General features: G+C 24.6%; 1 protein-coding gene across 17 annotated transcripts in view; it reads left to right on the top strand.

Moving 5' to 3' along the window:
• Positions 1 to 13716, top strand: part of LOC117168005 (protein daughterless) — a 318058-nt gene extending 304342 nt beyond the window's left edge. For 14 of the 17 annotated variants that reach the window (XM_033353401.1, XM_033353319.1, XM_033353351.1 and 11 more), the window contains 4 exons: positions 199 to 288; positions 6824 to 6969; positions 9198 to 9352; positions 12920 to 13716. In XM_033353401.1, coding sequence (XP_033209292.1) covers positions 199 to 288; positions 6824 to 6969; positions 9198 to 9352; positions 12920 to 12964 — 436 coding nt within the window. In that variant the 3' untranslated portion in view covers positions 12965 to 13716. Of the gene's footprint in view, positions 1 to 198; positions 289 to 3864; positions 3952 to 6823; positions 6970 to 9197; positions 9353 to 12919 lie in introns of all 17 variants that reach the window. The other 3 variants (XM_033353335.1, XM_033353449.1, XM_033353327.1) reach the window with 2 other exon arrangements.
• Positions 13717 to 13743: the final 27 nt, after the last annotated feature.

The raw sequence follows: 13743 nt of genomic DNA on the forward strand, positions 1-13743 counted from the left end.
ACATAATTATATTAAAAATCTTGGAAATAGTTGCAAGCACCTGAAAACATTTTTCAAATGTAATAAAAAGGTTTTTCAATAAAATTCCAAAAACTTTCTGTTTTTTTTTTGTTTAATTAAAAACTGTTTCTTAACGGCTATTGCGCATTTTATGAATCTCTGCAATTTAAACTAACTTGCCTTGTCTTTGAAAAATCGTTGTTCGAGCGCCGACGAAGATTGTGACGATCCTGGCACCAAAGCGGTGCGCGAAAAAGAACGTCGCCAAGCCAACAACGTTCGCGAAAGGTTAGTGAACACACGCAGTACGCAATTTATTGCATTTTGATATCAAGTGTCCCTCCTTCCAATCCGAATCCTTCTGCCGATCCTAAAATTTTGTTGAATATTTTTATTTGTTTTTGTTGTTAAAAACTCATTTTTTTTACTGAAAATATAAATACGGTTGAAAAATTCTGGGCTGAAAACTAATCTTTTTATTGGAAATTTAACTATTCTAGTTAAAGACTCATTATTTTAGTTGAAAATTCATGTTTTTGGTTTCAAATTTACTGTTCCAGTTGAAGATTTATAATTTTTATTTGAAAAATTGGTCGCTTCAGTTAAAAATTAATTTTTAACTGAAAATTTAAATATACAATTGTTGTTTTACAATTTATTTTTTTTATTTAAAGATCATGAAGTTTCTATACAAAATTTGTCATTAAAAAAAATTAATTTTCTATTACATTTTTTTTAAAGTCGAGCTTTTTTAGTTTAAAATTTAACTATTTGGTTGAAAATTTGTCTTTTTGTGTTTGATAATCCACCTACTCCGTTGAAAATTCATGTATATTGTTAAAAAATTGTATTTTTCATAGAAAATTAATATTCTTATTTTGAAAAGTTATCTTTACGTTGAAAACTCAAGTATTTTAATTAAATATTTATAATTTTTTAACTGATAATGTAACTACTCCATTTATGGTTAAAAATTTATCTTTTTTTAGCTTGAAGTTCGACTATTTGTTGGAAAATTTGTCTTTTTGAGTCCAAAATTCAACTATTTCGTTAAAATTTATAATTTAATTTTAATTAATTTTTAACCATTTTTTAAATTTGTAATTAATTTAATTGATGTATTTTGTTTGAAAAATGTTTTTTTTTTTGGTAAAAAAAATAATTTTATTTGAAAATTTATCTTTTGCGTTGAAAATTCAAGTATTTTAATTAAATATTCATAATTTTATTTGTAAATTTATCTTTTTGGTTAAAAAATTCAACTGTTTCAGTTAAATATTCATCATAGTTCAAAATTCAACACCTTGATTTGAAATTTAACTATTTATTTAAAAAATTCGTTTTTGTTGTTAAAAATTAATTTTTTAAACTGAAAATTTTACTATTCCATTTATAGTTAAAAACTTATCTTTTTCAGTTTCAAACTCAAATATTTGTAGTCTTTTTTAGTACAAAATTCAAATATTTCTTTGAAAATTTATCTTTTGCGTTGAAAATTTAAGTATTTTAATTAAATATTCATAATTTTAAATGTAAATTCATCTTTTTGGTTGAAAATTCATCTGTTTCAGTTAAAAATTCATCATTGTAGTTCAAAATTCATCACTTCGATTTGAAATTTAACCTTTATTTTAATTGTTTTTTTTTCGTTAAAAATTAATTTTTTAAACTGAAAATTTTACTATTCCATTTATGGTTAAAAATTTATCTTTGTCAGTTTTAAATTCAACTATTTCATTGAAAATTTATGTATTTTGATAAAAAATCGTTTTTTTTTCGTCGAAAATTCATCTTTTTGGTTGAAAATTCATCTGTTTCAGTTAAAAATTCATCATTGTAGTTCAAAATTCATCACTTCGATTTGAAATTTAACCTTTATTTTAATTATTTTTTTTTTTTTCGTTAAAAATTAATTTTTTAACCTGAAAATTTTACTATTCCATTTATGGTTAAAAATTTATCTTTGTCAGTTTTAAATTCAACTATTTCGTTGAAAATTCATGTATTTTGATAAAAAATCGTTTTTTTTTCGTCGAAAATTCATATTTTTGGTTGAAAATAAGAATACTAAATTAAAAATTGAATACCTTTTTCAAAAAAAAAAATTTTGTTTAATTTTAATCTATTCCAGATGAAGATATATAATTTTACGTCTTTCTTGGTCGAAAATTAATCTTTTCGTTTGAAAATATTGATCATTTTAGTAAATAATTCATGTTTTTGTTCGAAAATAAAACTAATTGGTTAAAAGTTAAATTAAATTTATTTTAAAAATAAATCTGTTTTTCTTTCTAATATTTTTTTCTGAAAATTTAATTCTTCTATTTTTGATTGCAAACTATTCTTTTTTTAGTTCAAAATTCTTTTATTTTTTATCAAAATTGATCTTTTTCTGTTGAAAATTCAACTGGTTTGATTGAGAATTAATGTATTTTTTTGAAAAATCTTTTGGTTAGAAAATTAATCTTTTCGGTTGATAATTCCACTATTTAGTTCAAAATTCATCTATCTTTTTGAAAATTCAAAATTGTACTTAAAAATTTAGCAATTCAAAAGCTGTTTAAAATGAATATACAGTAACAGAAGATAAAATACAAATTTTTTTCAATTATTCAAATTCATGGACTTAATAAGCAAAATTAAGAAATGCCTAATTATTTTTGTAGCATTATTTCATTATTTAATTAGTCTATCGTGCTAAATTATCTGGGAATATATTTTACAATTAATTAAATGCTTAGAAACTGAAATAAAACATTATTTATTAGTTTTTATTATATTTAAAATTTAATTAAATTCAATTTTTAAGTTCAAAATTATTTTAAAAACTGGAATTAATTAAACTAGAGTACAAATTTTCTATTCTTTAAATTTCTGAAGGTCCTAAAAAATTGTTGAATCCTTGGCACATGTCCTGGCCTTTCTACCAAAAATTCTCTCCCAAATCTCTTGCACTTTCAAGGCCCGTATTCAGGCGTAAAAATTAAAATGTCGCTGGTTATGGACAGAGTTGAGATAAATAACGATATCGGCATTTCTCATCCTTAATTCTGAATCAGTCTCATTTTAATGCGGCTGGGAATTGGCCCACTAGGCATGCTTTTCTGTCTGTTAGAAAATTCCTTTTATTTATTGGTTAAAAATTAATTTACATTTAATAACTTTCATTTTCTTATTAATTTAGGATATAGCTTTCTTGTACAATTCTATTTTCCGTAATTTATTGACCGATTATTGCTTTTTCAGCAGTTTTTAATTTTAATTTCACAATTTATCCGACTATTCTAATGTTTTGCTACTATTTTTAAATCTATGTCGCATTTTAATCATGATATTACGATCGTTTTAATTCCGTTTCTTGCAGACTCCAGATTCCTGAATCCCCTTTTCCTCGATTACGAAAGAAATAATTTGAATTCTGAATTAATTTCTGTGACATTTCATTTTTTTTTACAAAGAATACGGGCCTTCTCTGTTTTTTTTTTTTAACCTACGAAAACCCGTGCGTGTGTTCACTCAAGTTAGGAGACGATTTTTAAAGTTTAAAAGTCATTCGCTCGAACAAACGTTTCATGATTCTAAAAACTGCTTCGATCAGTTTTTTACCACAAACAAAGATCACTCGCAAAGTTGAATCGATTTTTATTTTTATTTAATAAACGTATTAAATTTGTTGACAAAAATATTATCATAATTTCTCTAAACTGGATGTTTTTTTTTCTTTCGTTTTGAAATCATTCTTGATACTTTTTTGCGAGTGATGTAAAGTTTCATATGGGACTAGACTTCAGTGAAGTTTAGTCCATCATGTGTGTGTGTGTGTAATCAGGTGATTAATCGAGTATTGTTATTGCGCAACTGTTGTTCGAGCGCCGAAGACGAAGATGACGATCCTGACGTGAAGGCCCAGCGGGAAAAAGAAAGGCGACAGGCCAACAATGCTAGGGAAAGGTAAGAAGAAAAAAAAAAGTCGCGCGAAGAAAATATTTATAAATGCCGATCGAAATTGGAAAAAATTTGAAGAAGTTGTCAGCGAGTTCCGATTTTAAAAGGATGAAAACTTTGAAATTTCCTCTTACAGTTAAAATATTGGCCCGTATTCTATGAAGGACATTATTAAGAAATAATTCAAATTTGTTAGAAATAAGTGTGAGACCAAAATCAGAATTCAAGTTTTTACTTTCTGTCTTTTTACTCTACTTTATTTTACTTTTGATTTTATTGGTGTTTGCTTTTTTCTTCTTCTATATTTTATTACTGTTTAGGGCGTCTACCCTACCTGGAAAACCTGCAGTTGTCGGGAAATTTTCGATTTTCTGGAAAAACCTGGAAATGTCAAGGTTTTTTTTTAAGCCAGGGAATTTTTTCGAGAGGGTGCTTAATTTTTTTATTGCAGTCTAAATTTGAATGAGGATGATTCTTCATTTGTGAAAGTAGCTTTATATTACTCTATTTCACTTTTTTTTTAATTCGTTCTTAATTTTTTTTTGCTTTGAAAAATTATAATCTTGATTGAAATTTGATCGTTTTGTTTAAAAATCCAACTCTTTTTGAAAAATTGTAATTTTTGGTTAAATTTGACTGTTTTTTATTACAATTTTAAATATTTTTTTGGTTGAAATATCGAGTACTGGATTTTTCGATCAGGATTTATCTGGATTTATCATTTCTTTGGTTGAAGAATAAGCTATGATGCGAAAATTCGGGTTTTCTTTGACTGAAGATTAATTTTTCTTTAAAATGTAACTATTCTAGTTGAATATCCCATTGATTTAGTTGAAAAATCATCTCTTTCATTGAACATTAATTTTTTAACTCAAAATTTAACTTTTGAATTTGTGATTAAAAAGTTATATTCTTTAGTTAAAAACTCGTATTTTTTGGTACAAATTAGAAAATTAATCTTCTTAGTTGAAAATTTAATTATTCCATTAGATTAAAAATTCATTTATTTGGTTCAAAATTGAACTGTTCTAGTTAAGTATTTATCATGTCAGTTAAAAATACATGTTTTTCGTTGAAAATAAAACAAATTGGTTTCAACTTTTTTGTTAAAAATTCATTTTTTTGTCCGAAATTCATCGTTTTTGGTTTAATGTTCATCTATTCCAGTTGAAGAGTTATTATTTTAGTTGCAAATTTATCACTTTGGTTGAAATTTGCTTTTTTTGTCTTGAAAATTAATTGTTTTACTTAAAAATTTAACTTCCATTTTTGGAAAATTTAATTAATTGGTTGAAAGTTACTCTATTTAAAACAATAATTACTTTTTTTGTTAAAGTATCAGAATTTAAATTTTAAATTCATCTCTTTGGTTGAAAAAATGAGTTATTTTGTTGATAAATCTTTTTTCTTTGAGTTTGAAAAATAATGTTTTTTCAACTAAAACTGTAAATATTCCAGTTGTGTATTCTATCAATTTAGTTAAAAATTCATCTCTTTCATTGAAAATTAATTTTTTAACTCAAAATTTAACTATTGAATTTGTGATTAAAAAATTATATTGTTTGGTTGAAAACTCCTATTTTTTGGTAGAAATTAATCTTCGTTTGAAATTAATCTTTTTGGTTGCAAATTTAATTATTTCAGTTAAAAATTCACCATTTAAGTTAAAAATGTATGTTTTTGGTTGAAAATAAAAAAAATTGGTTGAAGGTTAAACTTTTTTGTTAAAAATTTATCTTTTTTGTCCATTTTTGGAAAATTTAACTAGTTGGTTGAAAGTTACTCTTTTTTTAAAACAATTATTATTTTTTAAATTGAAGCATCATAATTATAATTTAAAATTCACCTCTTTGGTTGAAAAAATGAGTTTTTTTTGTTGATAATTCTCTTTTTCTGTGAGACTGAAAATTAATTTTTTTAACTGAAAATGTAACTATTCCAGTTTGATATTCCACCATTTCAGTTAAAAATTCATCTCTATCGTTGAATATTAATTTTTTAATCGAAAATTCGTCTTTTCGGTAGAAATTAATCTTCTGGGCTGAAAATTCATTTTTTTTGGTTAAAAATTCTATTATTCTAGTTAGAAATGCATAATTTTAGTAAAAAATTAACCTGTTTAGTTTAAAATTCAACTATTCCATTTGTAGATCATCATTTTAACTGAAAATTCATCATTTTAGTTAAAAATTAATTTCTTTGGTTGCCAATTTTTTTTTGTTTACTTGAGAATTTATGTATTTTGTTGAAAATTTAGCATTTCTTGGTAGAAATTAATCGTGTTGGTTCAAAATAAGTTAAAGATTCATCATTTCAGTTAAAAATTAATCATTTTGATTCAAAATTTAACAATTCCAGTTGAAGATTCATCGTTTCAGTTGAAAATTTCAAAAAAAGTTTGATTGAAAATTAATTTTTTTTAAATGTAAATTTAACTGTTCCATTTTGGATTAAAAATGGTTCTTTTTTTGGTAGAAAATTAATCTTCTTGTTTGAAAATTCATCTTTTTGTTTGATAATAAAACTACTTCATTGAAATTTTTTTTGTGTGGAAAATTATATGTATATTTTTTAATCTAAAGATTAAACTATTCCGTGTTTTGTTGAAAACTGTTATTTTTAATTTTAAAATTCAACTATTTGTTTGAAAATTAATCTTTTTTAGCGGAAAATTGAACTATTTGCTATTATGAAAAATTATAACTGGAAAAAAACTTGAGATATATGGAAAGAAAACCTGAAATTGTCATGGAATTTTTTTCCAGGATTTGTGTGGACACCCTGTTATTAATGTAGTACTTTTTCCACATGCATGATAATTTGTAGGAGTTCGGATTCTTGAATCTTTGATGCTGAGATTTTTTTTTTAATGTGACAGGATACGTATTAGAGACATTAATGAAGCACTGAAGGAACTCGGTAGGATGTGTATGACGCACCTGAAAACGGACAAACCACAAACGAAGCTTGGCATTCTGAATATGGCCGTTGAAGTCATCATGACTCTGGAGCAACAAGTCAGAGGTAACTTAATTTTCCGAAAACAATAAAGCGCGAACAATTTTTGTAATGCATTATTAAAGGTGGCCGCTGGACCGGGAAAACGGAAAATGAGCGGGAATTTATTTTTTCACTTGGAATTTCAGAAATTTGTTTAGAAAAAAAAAATCTGTTCAAGTTTGATTTTTAACAGTTTAAAAAAATTATTACTTGAATTATTATATGTTTCAATTATGACATTATTCAGTTTATAATGCGTAATTTGAAAATTTTTTATTTAAAAAGTGCCGTTTTAAAGACTTAAAAATTTTAAAATGGGTAGAATTTGATATGGACTATTTTTGATACACAAATTTTTTTTTGTTGATAAACTTTGAATATAAATTATAATGATTTTTAAAATTGAATAATACATTGAGGATTGACGAGTGAATAATAATAAAATTGATTTTGTTCAACGATTCGGAATTTGAAGGCCCGATTGAAACTTTAGAAACTATTTTCAATTTTTAAAAAACTTCAAAATAATATATGCATTGTTAATTAATTAATTATTATATTCAAACTGATTAAATTTTAGATACTGTTTCAGTCTAAAATTTGAAATTTTTTAATTAAGAATAAGGTCAGTTGCTTAATATTTCGAAATATTTGACTGTTAATTTAAAAGCAGTAATTAGAAACTAAATATTCAAAACTAAAAAATAAAAATAAAATTTGAACATTACAATTTTAATTGTTTTATTTGAAATCTTTTTAATTTGTAAGTAAAATTTTTGAATTTTGATGTATAAATTAATATTGAGCACCTATTATTACTAAAAAAAATTCGAGTAAATTGAAGAAATATTTTGAAGTCCTGAAAAAATTTCAAAATTAATTTAAAATGTGAAAAAATCTAAAACAGCATGTAGATTTTTCAAGATTTTGAAATAAAATTTTGATGTCTTTTTAAAGAATTTTTGAACTTTTTTTGAAATAAAAATATTAAGGTCAGGATTTTTTTTCGAGAGTGTGCTTAAATTTAATTGAAATTGCAATAAAAAATTATATAAGAATTTTTTTCCATTTGTAAAAGTAATCTATGTTATTTTATAATTTATAATTTTGGTGGAAAAATGAGCTATTTTGTTAAAAATTAGTTTGTTCCTTTGCTGAAAAATTTCTTTTTACTGAAAATTAAACTATTCCAGTTAAAATTTTAACTATTTTAATGAAATTTTGGTGTTAAAAATTAATTTTTTTAAAACTTAAATTGTAATTCCAGTAGAGAAATCCATAATTTTTAGTTAAAAATTCATCTCTTTTTTTGAACATCATTTTTTTTTTACTAAAAATGTATTTAATTTGTGGTCATTTATGGTAGAAATGAATCTTCTGGGTTGAAAATAAAATTATTTAAAAGTTAAAATCTTTGTTTAGAAATTCATCATTTTGATTTTAAATTGATCTATTCCAGTTAATATTCCATCATTTTAATTAAAAGTTCATCTCTTTGGTTGAATATAAATTGTTTTTTACTAAAAATGTATCCAATTTTTTGTCGAAAAAATATTTTATCTTTTGTAATGGGAAACTTGTTTTTTTAGTAGAAATTGATCTTCTTGGATGAAAATTTATCGTTTTGTTTTGAAATTCAACTATTCTTGTTGAAGATTTATAATTCATCAGTTTGGTAGAAAAATGATCCTTTCCAGTTTCAAATTCAACAATTTGGTCAAAAATGTTGTCACTTTTAGACGAAAATTCAACTGTTACGTTCCAAATTTATGTATTTTATTTGTAATATCGTCTTTTTTTCGATAGAGAATTACACTTCTCGTTTGAAAATTAATCTGTTCGGCTGAAAAATTAAGTATTCCAGTTAAATATTCATCATTTTAGTAAAAAATTTATCTTTTTTTGTTGAAAATAAACTGCTTCGCTGAAAGTTCAAATCTTTGTTATAAATTCATCTTTTTGATTTTCAATTGATCTACTCCAGTTCGTGTTTCATCATTCTAATAGAAAATTCATCACTTTGGTTGAATATATATTTTTTTGTTTTTTTTTTTAAATTAATTTAATTAATTAATTTGTCCAATCTTTCCAAATTAAAAATATTAATTGAAATGTCGACAATTTTTTTAATTATTATTTTTAAATTATTTTCTTATATTCAAACTCTGGTAAATTAACATACCGATTTTCTCGATTAAAAATAATGAATGATAAAGTGTGTGAATTTTGCTAATAAAATCTTTTTTCCACAGAACGAAATCTTAACCCAAAGGCAGCGTGCTTAAAAAGGAGAGAAGAAGAAAAGGCGGAGGATGGACCAAAATTGCCGGGGCATCTTGCAGCGCACATAGGTCATCCACACCCGCATCCACACCCCCATTCTCAGCCACCTTTCCCTTCGATGCCGGTTAGTATTTTCTACAAATCCGTTTAGTTTCATTTTTAAAAAAACATGTAACATTGTATCTTAAATTTGGTGCATATCTTCAATTTTTAGAACTTTTTTTCTCATATTTGAAATAAAAGTACACAAAGTGAATTTTCTAAATACAACTTTTAAAAATAAAATAACAATATGATGACAATAAAATTGTACAATGCACAAATTATTTATATTTAAAAGAATTATTTAAATATATAAAATTTACAATTATATACAATCATTATTTTCCAAGTTGTATCGTTTTAGTAAACAAATTTATCCCGAAAAAAATATAAATTCGGCTATAATTTAAAGGTCCCTTCTTTGAGTTTCATCTATTTTGATTGACTCTTTGTTTTTATTTTCTGAATGTCTTGAACAATGCATGTATTAAATTCTATACACATAAAATTATCCCTTTTCTTTTATATTTTCATTATTGTAAATAATTTAATGAAACTCGAAAACTAAGGATAAAATGAAGGTTCATATCATATTTTTGTAAATCTTCTTTGAAATATAATTTTTTAAATAAAACTAGCATTCATTAATTTGCATTATATTATGTACAATGATGACAATGTATATTGGGATAATAAGGAGATAATAAAAGCAACAAAAAATCAGATTATTACAATTTTTAAATAGGAAAATAAATAATCCGAAAATTACACGCTTCTAAAATTTATATTATTTAAAAAGAACCTTTGTGAAATATTAAAAAAACAATTATTATAAATTTTTTTCTCAAGTTTCGAAGCCAATTTAGAATTTCTCGTAAGGGATTTATTAATCTGGCTTGATTTAGGGTGTAAAAGTTCAATAGAAAATTGAACTATTCGTTAAAAAATAAACTATTTTCATGAAAATAGAACTTTCTGGTTGAAAATCAACTTTTTTGTTAAAAAAATCATATTTTCCTTTTGAAAATTAAACCGTTTTATAGATCATTTATCCTTTTCGTTTTAATATTCAAAAATTTGGTTACAAATTGATTTATTTTGTTTGAAAATTCATGCTTTTTTTCTTCTTTTTTTTGTAGAATATTAATCTTCTTGCTGAAAAATTCATCTTTTTGGTTGAAAATTTAAGTGCTTGGTTTACATTTTGTTTGGAACAAGTTTCAACGTTTTAGTTGAATTGTTTGGATTTTATTTCGTTTGATATAAAAAATATGAACAAAAAATTGAAATTGAAAATATGAAAAAATGGTTAAAAATTCATATTTTTTAAAGATTTATCTCTGATTTAAAATGTAACTTTTTTTTGTGCAGAAAATTTGATTTTTTGTTTGTTAAAAATTATAGTATTTAAATGCAAATTTTATTATTTTGTTGAAAATGCAAATATTTCATTAAAAAATCATCTTTTAGGTTGAGCTCTAATTTTTTTATTTAAAAATTAGACTTTTGTCAGTTTTAGTAAGACATTTGTCCTTTATAATTGGAATATCCAACAGTTTTTTGATAGAGCATTAATCTCATTGCTGAAAAATCTATATTTTTGATAGAAAATTTAAACATTTGGTTCAAAAGTCATCTTTTTTATTTGAAATTTCAACTAATTGATTGTGAAAGATAAGGGAATTCAATTTTGTTTCTTAAAAATGATTTTTTTGGTTTGGTTAAAAATTAAATTTTCATCTGAGAATTGCATTATTCAATTTTTGGTTATAAGCGTATCCTTTATAAGATAAAAATCCAACTAATTGGTAGAAAATTAATGTATTTTTATATACTTTTTTGTTTAAAAAAATATTTTCTGGTTAAAAATTCAATCATTTTGTAGATAATTTGTCGATTCGGCTTTAAAATTAAACAGTCGTGTTGAAAATTAATATATTTTGTTAAAAGTAGTGTTTTTTTGTATAAAGTTAATCTTAATGCTGAAAAATTAAACTCTTGTTTCGAAAATTATTTTTTTAATTTGAGAATTCAAATAATTAGTTGAAAAATCATGTATTTTGTTAAAAATTCGACTTTTTGGTTACAAAATTAATCTAGGCTATTCAAAAATATTGGTAGTTAATATTAATTTCTATAACAAAAAAACGATGATTTTTAGTTGAAAATTAGTTGTTTTTTTTGTTTTGTTAGAAATTAATCTGAGCGATTATTATTTCTTAATAGGCTACATTAACTTTCTAACCAAAAAGACGAATTTTTAAATAAAAAAAAATTATTTTTTAACTAAAAGATTAAAATTTCAATAAAAAATATGAATTTTTCAGCATTAAGATTACTGTTCTACCAAAAAACATTACTTTCCACAAAATAAATTAATTTTCAACAAAGCTGTTCAAATTTAAAGCCGAAAGGACGAACTATCTACAAAATGGTTGGATTTTTAATCGGAAAATGCTTTTTTAACAAAAAATTTAATTTTCTACCAAATAGTTGAATTTTCAGCTTATAAATAATACTTTGCCAACCAAAAATGGAATAGTGTAATTTTCAAAAAAAAAGGTTTTTGCCACAAGTGGTTACATTTTCAACCCAAGAATATGATTTTTTGATAAAAAAGTTAATTTTCGACAAAAATGGACGAACTTTAAACAAAATACATGAATTTTCAATTAGAAAAGATGAATTCTCAATAAATTATATCAATTTTTAATTAAAAATGGAATAGTTACATTGTTAATTTCAAAAATTAATTCAGAAACACAAAAAAAAACAACTAATTTTCAACAAAATAGTTACATTTTCAGCTAAAGACATGAATCTTTGACCAAAAAAAAAATAATTTTGTTAACAAAGTAGTTAAATTTTTAGTTAAATAGTTGCATTTTAAACAAAATAATAAAATTTTCAATAAAATACTATAATTTTTAACAACAAAAAAATCAATTTTTCTGCTATAAAGTTACATTTTAAATCTAGAGATAAATTTTTGAAAAATACGAATTTTTAACAATTCAACTAAAACATTGAAACTTGTTCCACTTTCAACCAGGTAGGCGAATTTTCAAATAAAAAGATGAATTTTTAACAAAATAGATGGATTTTGCAAACAATTAGTTGCATTTTCGGCTCATAAATGATACATTTCTAACCAAAAATGGAGTAGAGTAATTTTAAGATAAAAAATTAATTTTCAGCAACAAAAAATATTAAATTTCCTACTTTTTAACCAATTAGATGTAATTTTCAAATGAAATAGATGATTTCTTAACCAAATGGTGGAATTTTTAACCAAAAAATATGAATTTTTCAGCTATAAGATTACTATTCCACCAAAAAACACTACGTTCAACAAAATAAATTAATTTTCAACTAAACGATTTATTTTTAAAGCCCAAAGTACGAATTATCTACAAAATGGTTAAATTTTCGAATTGAAAATATAAAATATTTTTCAACAAAAAAGTTAATTTTCGTCCGAAAAGGACAAACTTTGAACAAAAGACATGATTTCTCAGCTAAAATTATGAATAGTTAAATTTTTGGTAAAAAAAAAAAGATAATTGACAAAATCCGAGTTTAATCCGAAAGACAATTTTTGAAAAATTCCGAATATAAGAAAGCATCGTTTTGTCTTTGTTTTTTCCAGGGACCGCCACCCTCCCTCCAGCACAATCCGTCGCAACCGCAGTAGCAGCGGCTCGATAGTGGCGTCATTCTGTGTTAAAAGTCGTGTGCGTGTCAGGTCCAGTTGCAGCCTGTACAGAATTCTCGACGAGGCCAGGAATCGAAACTCGAAACTCGAATAGAAGATTCAGCCTTGCTACTGCTGACAAAAAAAAAGAAGAGGAAGTATCGCGTATATAAAAATTTTATATACATATATATATATTATGTATACAGATAAAGAATCTATGTGAGTATACATATGTAAAGCATATAGGAAAGAAGGACACTCTTTTTTTGTTTTTCCCCCCTCCGAAAAAAGAGCCACCGCGGCCCCAAAATTCTTGTACATTGAGTTGCTCAGTTTGTGATGCGCGACGGTGGTTTTTCTTTTAATTTACCTTTCTTTTATTGTGTTGCGGTGAGTCGCGCGAAATTATGCGTGCAAGCGTGAGAGAGAGAGAGAGAAAGGAGACGGAAAGTGTCGAGGATTATTGAAAGAGCGATAGAAAGAAGGAAGGAAGTCACATCGAAAATTAGTGTACATTTCTTGAGTGGAATGTTGTGTTGTATCTCGCGTGATTACCCCGAACCGGCATCAAATGACAATAAATAAGTATTATTCGTAAATCGAAAAATTCACGATAGTTTTCCTGTTTTTTGGAGGACATATCAGAAAAACTGTCGAGACATCGAAACAGAAGTGAGAACAAACCAGGAGAGCGCGTTCCTTCCAGTTTCGACTTTAGCGCGCGATTCCGCAGGAGATCTTCGTGAATGTAAAAGAGGGCGGGTGGGGGGGGGGGG

This window comes from Belonocnema kinseyi, chromosome 1, assembly GCF_010883055.1.
Source record: "Belonocnema kinseyi isolate 2016_QV_RU_SX_M_011 chromosome 1, B_treatae_v1, whole genome shotgun sequence".
Lineage (NCBI taxonomy): Eukaryota > Metazoa > Arthropoda > Insecta > Hymenoptera > Cynipidae > Belonocnema > Belonocnema kinseyi.